General features: G+C 35.5%; 1 protein-coding gene across 2 annotated transcripts in view; it reads right to left on the bottom strand.

The window, feature by feature from the left end:
- LOC145287738 (uncharacterized) overlaps positions 1-12,921 on the bottom strand; it is a 137,594-nt gene that overhangs the window by 41,231 nt on the left and 83,442 nt on the right. For both annotated transcript variants that reach the window (XM_080135503.1, XM_080135502.1), the window contains exons 6-8: positions 10,937-11,111; positions 7,124-7,317; positions 2,933-3,684 (exon numbers count right to left, since the gene is read on the bottom strand). In XM_080135503.1, coding sequence (XP_079991629.1) covers positions 2,933-3,684; positions 7,124-7,317; positions 10,937-11,111 — 1,121 coding nt within the window. The remainder of the gene's footprint in view (positions 1-2,932; positions 3,685-7,123; positions 7,318-10,936; positions 11,112-12,921) is intronic.

The raw sequence follows: 12,921 nt of genomic DNA, 5'->3' as shown, positions 1-12,921 counted from the left end.
CACACAACTGCCCTTTTATATAATAGCTCAATGCATGCTCTTCACAAAAGTGTCGAACTATCAGATATTTTATCTCGTTTGATGAAACAGACATAACGACACATTTTATTTATTGCAAAATCTGATCTTTAGATTTGATATTTAAACCCCTCCCCCATTTTTCAAAAAAAAAAAAAAAATGTTAATGTAGTTTGCTTGAAGCATTGTCTAGTGTGTATATATAAAGGGAATTTATAGAAGGCAATACAATGCAGACATGTAACAGACAGACACAAACTAATGCAAATTGAAATATATATCAGTGGAATAAAGCTATGCAAATTCACCTTTATTAATAAACCAATAATAGCCCCAGTACTAAACTCCAACACATACCCGACGTGGGAGCAATTTTCCCGAAATATTATACAACACATAAATTCCATCTAACCATGCTGACACAAGTAAGAATACAATGCAGGAATAAAATATACGAAAAATACAAATAAATGACAAAAGGTCTATATTCCAAATTTCAAAATATCGACCATGTTACCGTTTACTGTATTGCTTAAAGAAATAAACAGTAAGATAGTCAACATCTTGAAATTTGGAATATAGACTTTTTGTCATTTATTTGTACATGCTCTGTAGTTACATCAAGCTTCATTAATTAAAGGACTGGTATGAATAAAAGGTGAAATATAATTAAATAAGTATATTTTCCTATCTATATATATAAAAGGCAAAATGTGTGTTAGTGTGTGCACATTTTCTGTGTGTCCGTCAAAGGCTTGGAGGGGGGCGGTCACTGTTTTTTAGAACTTTTTACATACTCCCTAGATGATAATATCTACGATTCATGAAACGAGGTCATGTGTATCTTTAATTTGGGTGACTTTTACATGCTATTTTCACGATTTATAAAAAAATCTCCGCGTGTTTGTTGGGCTTTTCCGTATATAGACGAAACTGAATCCGTAGAAAAGACAGCGCCCTGGCATTGTGCGGGGATGTCCAGAAAGCAATGAGCTTTGATCGATGCGGCCAAAACCCGTCATATTAGACAATTGCTATTCATTTGGACACTCCTCTTTTATGGGGAGCTGGTTTTCCCCCAACATCTTGGAGAAACTGGCTTGCAGCCAAAGTTAAGTTTCCCCTATCGCGTGATGCTTGACCTCATTAAATTTACGCACCTGTCAAGTAACTTTCTAATCGTTAAATTAAAACGTTTTTCAGTTCCTGTCCCCTTGTGGCCAAAAGCGGTAAGATGTCAGCTTTTTTCACTTTTTTTTCCACCTTCACCTCAAGGTTTCGGGTTCAAGCTTACCTGCCTACCAAAACTTTTTTTTTTTCTTTTACACCTCCCAACATACGGGCAATGCCGAGCACCCCCGATAGTAAATATAAGAAATACATATATTTTGTATTGATAAAAGGTGAATCTGCATAGCTTATTTCTGTTGGCAATATTCTGAATAAGAGGTCTGTGCAGTTCTAGGAGGTCTTCCTTCCCAGGCTTTGCCTTCTCTTGCTGGAAATATTCTGAATAAGTGAGTTTATTATAATTTATATTGCTTTTTGCACATTTTACTTAAGAGGAGAGGTTCTATATAAACTCTCACAAAAGAAATTTCAAAGGAAGGAACTCTCAAATATTGGAGGAAGTTAATTTTGATTAATCAAAGGAAAAAAAAAAACAACTCACTTCTGCTAAACAGACTTTCTTAAACAAAGAAAACACCTTCCAGAACAACCGTTATTTTTTTTTGGAATCACACAAGAAACCGACAAAGTATCTCTTTGTTGTATTTGGAATTGTAATATATATTTGATTAGCATTTCAGCCCGGTGTTTGGATGTGTATGTTGAGCAAAAAACAAAAAGTGGTAGTAGAAAGGCAGGCTCGAACCCGTACCGTGAAGGAGGAAAAGAATGGGAAAAATGTGACGTCTTTGCTGCTACAACCACTGCCAAACCAGAAGTGACATAGTTTTAAATTAAGGCTAAACAATTGAAAAGACAATATCGGCGAAAAAAACGACCCCTCCCGGTAGAAAAGTGCCCAGTTGAAGGTGAAGAAATTAATGTTGTTAGCCAATTTTTCGATATTTGTCGGCTGAAAGGTCGAGCTTCAAAATGATACTGATCTTGTGAAAATCCGTCGCCTCTGTTGAAAGTTTTAGGCAGACATGCAAACATACATACATACATTTATATATTGGTAGCTCAAATTTTCGACCCAACCCGATTAAAAAGCTTGCCCTATCTCTGAATACCCTTTATGTAAAACTTCAAATGTTTAGACCAGAAATTGTCTGAGTAATTTGGAAGAGACCGAAGTGGTCCATTTCTTTTTAAATTTTGACCCCTATTATGATTGCTTAACATTTATTGTTTTGGGCACAAATCAAGTTATTAAGTTAGATCCATGTTCAAGGAACCTATATCTAAAATTTCAAGTGTTTAGACCCAAAATTGGGGGAGGAAGTTGGTAGAGTTCTCAAAAGGTCAAATCGTTGAATTTTGACCCCTTAATAGCCAAATTTCTGGCCGAAAACGGATTACAAAGATTTTCCCAAATCTCTGTACCCTGTATATCAAATTTTGAGTCTGTAGACTGAAAATTGACAGTTATTTCGTAGGGAAATGTACACAGACACTTTCACAGATATATAGATAGAATGCAATAATTAATTTTGTTTGGTTTGTCACAACCTTTATCAAAAAAAAAAAAAAAAAGATTGTTCTTAAGCAAGTGTTTTTTGCTTTACAAGTTAAAAATAACGTTCCAAATAATTTCTAACATTTCACCATTATATCTTAATTCCCTTTAGTTTATGTCTGTTACACTTCTGCATTATATTACCTTCTATAAATTTCTTTTATAAAAAAAAAAAAATTTTCATTGCTTCAAAAGAGAAGTATACATCCAAACAAAGTCACTCACCAGTTCGGTTCATTCCAAAAAGTTTTTCCTCCGTAAAACGCCCACACAAAGGTTAAATCCGGCAAAGGAAACGGAAGTTTTCTAAAGAAACACGGCCAATTATCCAAATCTAGGAATATAATTTGGGTCATCAAACGTAACTTTTCAGTAAGTTTCTCGTCCATTTTACAACCGTCCAGATCCTGTGTGTCCCAGATGAGTGGAGCCTTAAATTCACTGGCCTGCGGAAACTGACTTTTTTGGTGACCCGTGTTCTCGATTTGGATTTTCAAGTTTTTGAAAGGATTTTCAATCGAAAATATATTGTCCGAATTGCTTTTAGAATTTGACGTCGATGACACTCGGCCATTTCTGCATTCGGAAACCGGTTTCCTTAAACTTTGCGTCTTTGAATTTAGTTTTGTGATTTTCGTTCCAATTGGATGCACATTCTTACTTGCTTCGGCAGACAAACAAACGCGTTTCGACTGCGAATTCTGGAACAACAGTTTCGACTGTGACGTCCTCTTCTGATTTCTTTCTGAGTTGATGATCGTCGAAGGACTTGGCGGCGGCATATTTTCAATCTGGATCGCGATGCTGCTGCGCCGAACAAATTCTTCAAACGACCGACAATCAGTGGCCTGAAAAATACCATTCATCAATATCGTACAAGAATGCAGTTTGCCAAACATTTTGTGGTTGAGAGTCTGAAAGATCTGTTGACATCGAGAGCAAGATACTTCTCCAAGATATTCGGAAAAGACATCTGCCTGAAAATAAAACAAAATAGAAATACACAAGGAATTATATTCAAAGCATATTATAAAAGTTTACATTTTAAAGTAGATCCTAAAGGGAAGAATGCAAGGATAACACATAAATTCATAATACGGTAGTAAATACTTAATATTGCAAATAGAGCGTTAACCCATTACCGCCAAATTATACTTTCAAGTTGCCTTTCAAAAAAAAAAAAAAAAGAAAAAAGTTTTACTCTTAAGGCTTGTCAGCCAAACTGGTTTTGAAAGTACAGGTCTATGCATGGTTTTACAAGTGAATGAGAGGTTTGTTTATGTTTGGGTGTCAGTTGTGAGTTTCATAATTAAAACATATATTTATTGCATAAAAAATATTAATGAATATACAAAAAGAAACATATATACTTTCTATTTATTGTTACATAAGCAATTATATGTCACTACACATTCATGAGCATGTTTCAGTCAGCTAGTTACTTGCAGCTAGAGACCTTTTCAGGTGATACAGCTTATACAAAAACTTAAGGTCTCTAGTTCCTAGTAACTGACCGAAACATGCTCATGAATGTGTAGTGACATATTAACGCTTATGTAATACAACTAGAAAGTATATCTTGCCCTACATTGATATTGAGCATTCTTCTATTAACCTTGTTAAACTTCATTGGTTACTTTAACTCTGGAAAATATTGACCTTGGATTAATATATATATATATATATATATATATATATATATATATATATAGTAGAAATGATAATTAATAAAAACTAAAGAAAGTGCTCAATACTGATGTAGAGCAAATATGTGTTTTATTTTTATTACCGTATCTTTCTGTTAAGTTACATTATTGTTTCAGCTACCCAGCCGTTTTTTTGGCCGTCTGTAGCTTCCTCAGACTTTTACAGAAATGTTCGTTATGATGGGATGAAAGAGTGAATGATGTCAGGGAAGGGATGTGAGAAGAGCGGAAAAAAGAGGAAGGGAACAAAGGGGAAAGGTGGGAGGGAGGTGCTTGGTATGTCGGTAATGTTTTAGTTTTGGAGTTTAAGGACCTTGTGGGGGAGGGTCTGGGAAGTTCATTTCTGGTGTGGCTGAGGGCATAGGGATACATGGAGGGGGAAGGGGGATATGTGGCGGTAGGAGGAGGGGGGTTACTTTAAAATTCGAGTCTTAATGTTAAAGTTTTTGGCGTCTCGTTGGTGAGATAATTTCTTGATAAGTATGTCTTGACCCGTTGGGTGTTCACTTAGGTGAGGGGGGGCTATGATTCGGAAGATACAGACGGCCGAAAAAACGGCCGGGTAGCTGAAACAATAATGTAACAGAAAGATACGGTAATAAAAAATAAAACGTATATATGTATTTATATATATATATATATATATATATATATATATAAATACATTTTGAAGTTTATCATAATTGCATCAAAAGTCATTTAACAGTTTGAGACAGTTTAAAGGGATTCAAGGGGATTGAAAAAGCAAGAAACAGAAAAAAGTCCCCAACGTTAAATCATTAATTCTTTTTTTTTTTTTTTTTTTAAACTCACGTCCACCCTTTACAAGTCATATCACCACCTGGACGTAAGGAGTTACTATTTAGGACCATGCCTAGGAAAGACTGAATGTAAACAAACATCTTGTTAAACTTCTGCATATCAGTACAGCCAGGGAAGCATGTAGAGAATTCCAAAGTCTAGCTGTTCAAGGGAAGAAACTATTAGAGTAACAAGCTTTCTGGCATTTAGAGGGGCCTGAACAGTGAAAGGGCAAGATTCAGTTGCTAAGCAGATTTGTCAGGGATATACGAGTTCATCGGAGCACATTCCATTAAAATATTTGTAAAACAGGCACAAAGATGCAACATTGCGCCGATGAGACAGGGGTTGAAGCTTAGTTGACAAAAGTGGGACATATTAGATTGAAGACTCTTTTTTTTTGGTTGGTTGGTTGTTTTTGTTTTACGGCATATCAACCCTTTTTGGGTTATTTAATGCCGAATCCAAAGATTTTGAAGAAAAAAGTTTTAATAGAATGTATTTGTTGTTTTCAAGTCATTTTCTATTTAACCCATAGTTGGGACCCTAACAGGTACTACCACTCCGGGTCAGAGTGGACCTGGGAGCAATGGTAATTAAAGGGTGGCTCCACACTCCCCAAAGCCCACAAGCTGGGGCCTCACCACTGGATATAGTTTAAGGTCATATCCAGGACCTCCATTGAGGGACTTTTACCCTCTGCAGGGGGGGGGGCAGTCGGTGTAATCTAATGCCCCACCGACAGGGCCGTTTTTTTTTTTTTTGGACCCTATCCAAGAGGGAGAGACTAGTAGACTCACCAGCCCAGACTATGGCAACAATACTCCATGAATGGGTGAATGGTGGCTTTGTAGAGGTACAGGATACTCTCAAGTGTGAGTAGTTTTCTAACACGATAGAGGGAAGCAACCTTCTTTGCAGCAGCCTTTACAATGTCCTCAATGTATTTGCTCTAGTTGATATTGCCCGTGAATGTTAGGCCGAGGAGTTAGAAGGAAGAATTCTCAGGTAGGGTGTTATTTGTCATGTATAATTTGTGGCTGGAGAGGCTTCTTGCAACTGAAATTGTTAAAGAAGAGCAGCTCGGTCTTACTAGCATTAAATGCATCATGAAACAAATTTTTTAAATCGTACAAATACTTAAAGTATTTTTAATTATGGAAATTACTGATTGTCAATATTCTTTTTACCTTGTTTCGCATGATATTTATTTATCAACATGAAAACCATGACGTTAATGTGGTATAAAATTTCCAAATTTTCGAGGTATACTTCATCTTCAAGAGGAAAAAAAAAAAATATGCGCAACCACTTAGATGAACGCCTATACCAAGTGATTGCTTTTATGATGTTTCTGAATTTTTGAGATGAGGATTGGTTATTCGTATTATTTGGATTCATCAGCCTACTGTTCTCATTTTGAGTTTCATTTTTGCAAGGATCCGTGGCACAGAGGTTTGAGTACTTGAAAAACATCAATTGTAAAAGTGATATTATTCTAAATGTTGAAGGTTCAATTCTTAGTGTGGGCAGCTGAAAAATACAATTGCGAATTAATTAGGATCTCCATTCAGTCATGGCTGACGGAACAAGAGCATGCTACCCCTGTGAAGTAAATTCCGTCCAAATTCCCCGAGTTCAACAAGATACACCTGAAGAAGGTCGGAAGTTACATGGAGCAAAACGTTGTGAAAATCACACTCAAGATGAGAACAGTAATCCGATGAATCAAAATGATGTGAATATTTCTTTTACTTCCACGTTTCATACCCAACGGTGCTTCTTCTACAAGACTGCATTATCATAGCTTTACATACTATGCACAATGTTTGAAGCAAACTACAAACTACAACATTTAAAATTATATCCTTCTTATATATCAAATAACATGAAAAAATAATTTGCATACTGGTTTTTTATCTGCAACACAAGATAAAAGATGGCTTAGTTCAAGATGGTGTTGGATTCCTTTGACATCCGTAAGTTTCAAATTACAATCAACACATGTCACCCAGGAATTGACATTATCACATTTGCTCTTGAAATCAAAGGCAAGATGTTTCGGTAATGGAATTGGTTTGCAGTTTATCCCACTCTTGTCATCTAAAAAAATAAAAAATACAAAAAACGATTTTAATTTTAGAAAAATTTTAAATCATAAAAACAACAACCACTGGAAAGTGATGGCGATAACTATTATGATACTATCGATGTCCCCACCCCCAAGTCTTAGGAAGTAGGAAGAAAATAGAAAGAAACATGACAAAAAATTAAAAAAAAAAAAAAATGAGCATGCAAGTCCCCCTCCATAAATGAAAAATTTACTTTCACCATGACTAATGTTTGTGCAAAATTTTAAAAAAAATCAAAGGTGTGGCTATTGAGAAAAGTACAAATAAATGAATAGATAAACGATTTGGGGGCAAGTTCACCCTTATAACGGCTTCTAGGAGGCGGGTGGGGGTGGGGGGTAATCAGAGTTATCCCAGGCGTGGTTATTGAGAAATGTGCAAGCAAACAAACTGATGAACAGAAGTGAATTACCAAGTCCTTTGTCAGGGGACCAAAAAGAGGAAATAGGTTTATCAGCTGAATAATGATATAGGAAGTTGTTCACAAAGGAATGCAAAAGAAAATTAGGTACTTGTACAGTTTAATCAAGACATTCAAAAATGAAAATACCCAAAAAAAGGTTATATTGTACATATCCGTTTTGGGCTGAAGATCTCTGAAAAAAATTTCATTTAATTTGATCGAATAGTTTTTATTTTACAGCAGAAAAACATGTTTTTATGAGAGCGCGTTGAAGTCAGCCATTATGAAATTTGTTAAACCCGCCACGGGGAGATAACTTCAGTTAAGGCGCCGACACTCCCTCCCCATCTTTAATTCTAACTTTTATTCCTAAAAATTGTACCTTTTGCTCGGTATCATAACAAATTGTTTTTTTTGCTGTAAAATAAAAACTACTTGATGAAATTAAGTGATTTTTTTTTTTTTTCGGAGAACTTCGTTCCATAACGGAGACATACAATTTAAACTTTTTTCAATATTTTTATTTTTTAATGTCTTGATTAAACTGTACAAGTACTGAAAACTAAAATAGAATACTTACAGTGTGGAAATAATGTTAACGACGTATGAGTCGATATATTTAAGAGTTAGTTTTAGGAGCGGCAATGAATTGGGTTTGCGACAGTTGATGATGGAGTTGAGGACAGTTATCAGTTGGACACAATTAAAGGCAGATCTTAACATGTAGAGGATCAATGATGTCACACAAACAAATTTAAGACAAGAGTTTGCAAACTGTCTTGAGCCTGCGATAGTTGGATGTGGCTTTGAGGAGATGGGGAAGTGAAGTGATCAGCCAACTGATGAACACGGCCTCGCTCGACAGTAGATGTAGATGTGGACGTTAACGTGTAGCGGATCGATGGTATCACGCACACATTCAGAATGCACTTGATATTTGCAGAATGTGTTGGAGTTTGTTTTATTTTTGAACCTTGTGCCCCCACCAGTAACCAATGTGAGAGACGATGACGACACAGCCGATACAAAGGAAATACGAAAGAAAAGAAGACCATGTACACAACGTTGGGATTCAACATTTGTTGTCGAGTGAGGAACCATGTGGTATTACACTCAAACAGAATTTTTTTTTTTTTTTAAATCTAAAATTTAAAAAAATAGTCAAATATTTAATTATAGTGTTTGGTTTGGTTGTTTTGTTTAATGGCATATCAACCACTTTCGGGTTCAGTCATTTTAGTAAAAGTTTTTATGCTTCGAGTTCTTTATATATTCAAATATTTATTCATGGTGTTTGGTTTGGTTGTTTTGTGGAGGAAAATTGTTTATGTTTTTAACTTTGCAGAACATGATTGAGTTTTGCAAAGAGAAAGGGAAAAGATATGACCCACATGTGTTCTCAACGAAGCACATGTTCAATATAATATAGTGACCACTTGCTTGAAGACAATCAAACATGTGGTTACTGTACAAACATAATAGATTATAAAATTTTCCGATTTTACAAATGTCAGATTGAAGCAGATTTCGACCTGAGAATAATGATTAAATGTTTTGTACTAAAAAAGGAAGAAACTCATTGCCCTTTGTTGTCTTGCTTAATTAAAACAGTATTTTGGAAGCAGAGTTATGTCCCTTACATTTGACCAGCCTATTTTGAGAGAGCAATATTCAATGGTTGCTTCACTCAGCAGATATAATTACATCCTCATTAAAATACTAATTCGTTTTTATTTTTAATTATATAATAAATAATTATACTTGCTGATCTATACAGAAGCATTTTCATCCGATTCTTCATATTTGTGTATTAAAATTCACAAGGAACGTAGTAACTATTAATCAAACAAAGGCCATTTTTCTAAATTCTGAGTAGAACTATTTTAGCATGTAATTAAAAAAAAGTTTCATTATTTTAAATTGTGGGTTCAAATATTTTTTTTTTTTTACACGGTGGTCATCACTTATCCCTGAGTGGCTTCCAGGCCTTGATAAGGGTTATTGCAAGTACAGTACGTTAGTGTGGAGATTTATTGAAGTGTTTACTTGAGGTGGCGGTTCATTAGAAATTTGTTTACGTTGAACTTGAAGACATCTAGGTTGTAGTCAGGTGGGAAGCAGGCAGACGGAACAGAGTTCCACAGGCGTGCAGTTCTAAGAAAGAAGCTTTGTTCATAGAATCTACATTTTTATTTAGGCACAGATAAGGAGTGGGGAAAATTTTTGACAGTGGTTTCAGCTAGACAGGTGTTTTCGTGAAAGATTGGCGAGGGGGGACCAGAGACTGGAGTTCAGACGAGCACCTGCCATGGAAATAACGATAAAACAAGGATAGGCTCGCAACGTCTCTTCTGTGGGAGAGAGGTTGCAGGGTAGAGAAAAGGGCATCCCCCACTAAGCAACGAAGTCTATTTTGTACTCTGTCAAGGCAGGATAGGCTGTTTTTAGCAGCTCTTGCCCAGATATGGCAGCAGTATTCCATCCCTGGACGTACTTGGCTTTTATATGGATAGAGAATTGTATCAGTAGTGAGATATCTTCTTGAGCGATAGAAAGATCCCACCATCTTTCCAGCGACCTTGGCAACAGACTTGATGTACGTGTTCTATTTCAGATCAGGAGTAAAGGACAAACCCAGAAGCTTGTCAAAACATGGGGCTTCTCCTAGACGAGAGCCATCCATTTCAATTGATGCCAGATGGGGGATATTTTTGAAATATTTTATATTTTTTAGATTGTAATTGAAAAAAGCTGGCATAACATATTGCATAAGCCATAACAGGTTGGTTGGTTGTTTTTGTTTTACGGCATATCAACCTTTCTCAGGTTATTTAATGCAGAATCTAGTTATTTTGAGGAACGATTTTTAATGGAGTATATTTGTTTTTTATTCGGATTCTATTTAACCCATAGTTGGGACCCTAACAGGTACTACCACTCCGGGTCAGAGTGGACCTGGGAGCAATGGCCATTAAAGGGTGGCTCCACACTCCCCAAGGCCCGCAAGCCATAACAGGATTAGAATTGATAGACGAACATAAATAAAGAAAAAGAAAAGGAATGTTTTCTTAATTTAGAAAAAAAAGCATTTTCATCCAATTTATTCTTCATATTTCAGCAATAGTATTAAACAAACATTTCATTATTTTGAATTGTGGGTTCAAATATTTTTAAAATGATTTCTTACTTGAAAAGACGTACTGGTATTCCATGTGTTGAAACATATGCATGTGATCAATACACGAAGATTCTGTCGGAAAGATATGAAGGCAAAGTGGACACAGGAAGCTGGACACTGCGATTGGTTGGATGAATTCATTGTGCAATTCCCGTTCCTGGTGTTCACAGCAGATTTTTATATCCTAGAAAAAGAAAGGAGAGAAGAAAAATGCTAAAGATATACATACATATACATACACACACACATATATATATGTGAGAATAATGAAAATAGTATTCCGACAAGATAGAGAGATAAAAAAAGGAACAACCCAAGTTATATGTCCATCAATGTTTTGTCGTTATTATAAGACTTTTTCTGGATGAATAAATTGAAGAAAATAAAAAAGCAGTACAATATTTAAAAATATATTTGTTGTGAAATGTATGACTTTGTTCTATATATATATATATATATATATATATATATATATTGTGTAAACAAATCGAGCTGAGGTATTTCGGACGATGTCAAAACATCGTTAAACTCACTACTCGCTCAGCAGCCGCCAATAGCGTAATAGTTAGGAGCCTTGACTGTCGTACAAATGGTTGGGTTTCCATCCTGGCTTGAGGTAGTTGCCTGTCTAGCCGCACTGATGAGCTGTGAAACAGCGAAACAATACTGTATGTGGATGACTATATATATATATATTTATATATATCTGTGTGCAGGTTTGTAAAGTTAGAGCTGTGTATATATTCTAGTGTTGTGACGATTAATCAGAATTGGGAATCAAAAAACTCAGAACTTTTTTTTAAGATATTGGAATCAGAAAATTGGAGTCTATTTTCTGATACCAAAAAATTATTCTTTTGTTTTTAGTTTGTTTTTATTGCTATGTAGTGAGTTTATATAAACAGTATTTAATAGCTGTCTCTTTAATGTTGGGATATACAGTGTGTTGTCTAGTGGTTGAAATGTTCTTCTATTGTTGCATGTATATAAAATGTTTATTGTGGGTGCGGCCGCTTCTTTACAAATACATGTAGTTAATAAACATGACACATAGACAGCTTTCTTACAACTAACTGACAACAATGTCTGCTTGTCTCAGACCAAAAGAATCACATACCTTCTTATTTTTCCAAACCTCGAAATATATATATATATATATACATATATATATATACATAAAATCCTTGTATCTGTCTCGCCTTGTACAATTTCATGACCCCTAGCTCTGAATATCCATATTATGTAATCTATCCTGGATTACGCGAAGCATGTTGAAAATTGTGATTTTGTTGTGAAGGTCAGTTAGTGCAAGACGAGTTAAAGGGTTAAGTTGTCAAACTCGATAATTGAGGTCGACAACAGCACCTGGAATAGGTCAATCAGGTATATGTGAGAGAGAACATGGAAAAAAAAGAAAGAGAGAGAGAGAATGTGGAAAAAAAGAAAAAGAGAGAGAACATGGAAAAAAGAAAGAAAGAGAGAGAGAGCATGAAAAAAAAGAGAGGATGATATCTTTTCTCTCACATGCAAGTCAGTTGGTTTTCCGATTTTGAAAAGAATGGTTGAGATTTCGCTAAGATGCGTGGAAGAAAAAGAGATGTAGAGACAAGTCAGCCAACAAAAGAAAAATGCGAGAAAGAATAAAACCAAGCACTCAATTAAAAGAAACAAGTCGTTTATTCATTTATGCATCATTTTCAGGCCCAAAGAGTCGACGAAGAAAGAAGTCAGGGACCGAGGTATGTCGAATGAATTGCTTGTTACATGAACACACGTATTAAATTAAACGCTAAGACATGATCACGGCCAAATATAAATGCATACATGGACAGACGATCACGGCTATACACACACCTACACATAGATATAGACAAAGAGACACACACACCCACATGTATATTACACGCATACATATCATGCACATGCCACTTGTATAAAATATATGTAACTAGCTGCACGCGTGCACGCGTTGCTGTGGCTGGAGTTGGTGTAAT

Source organism: Euprymna scolopes, chromosome 11, assembly GCF_053919585.1.
Source record: "Euprymna scolopes isolate OS-2025 chromosome 11, ASM5391958v1, whole genome shotgun sequence".
Classification (NCBI taxonomy): domain Eukaryota; kingdom Metazoa; phylum Mollusca; class Cephalopoda; order Sepiida; family Sepiolidae; genus Euprymna; species Euprymna scolopes.
The sequence above is the reverse complement of the archived record's forward strand: the minus strand, read 5'-3'. Positions and strand labels throughout refer to the sequence as shown.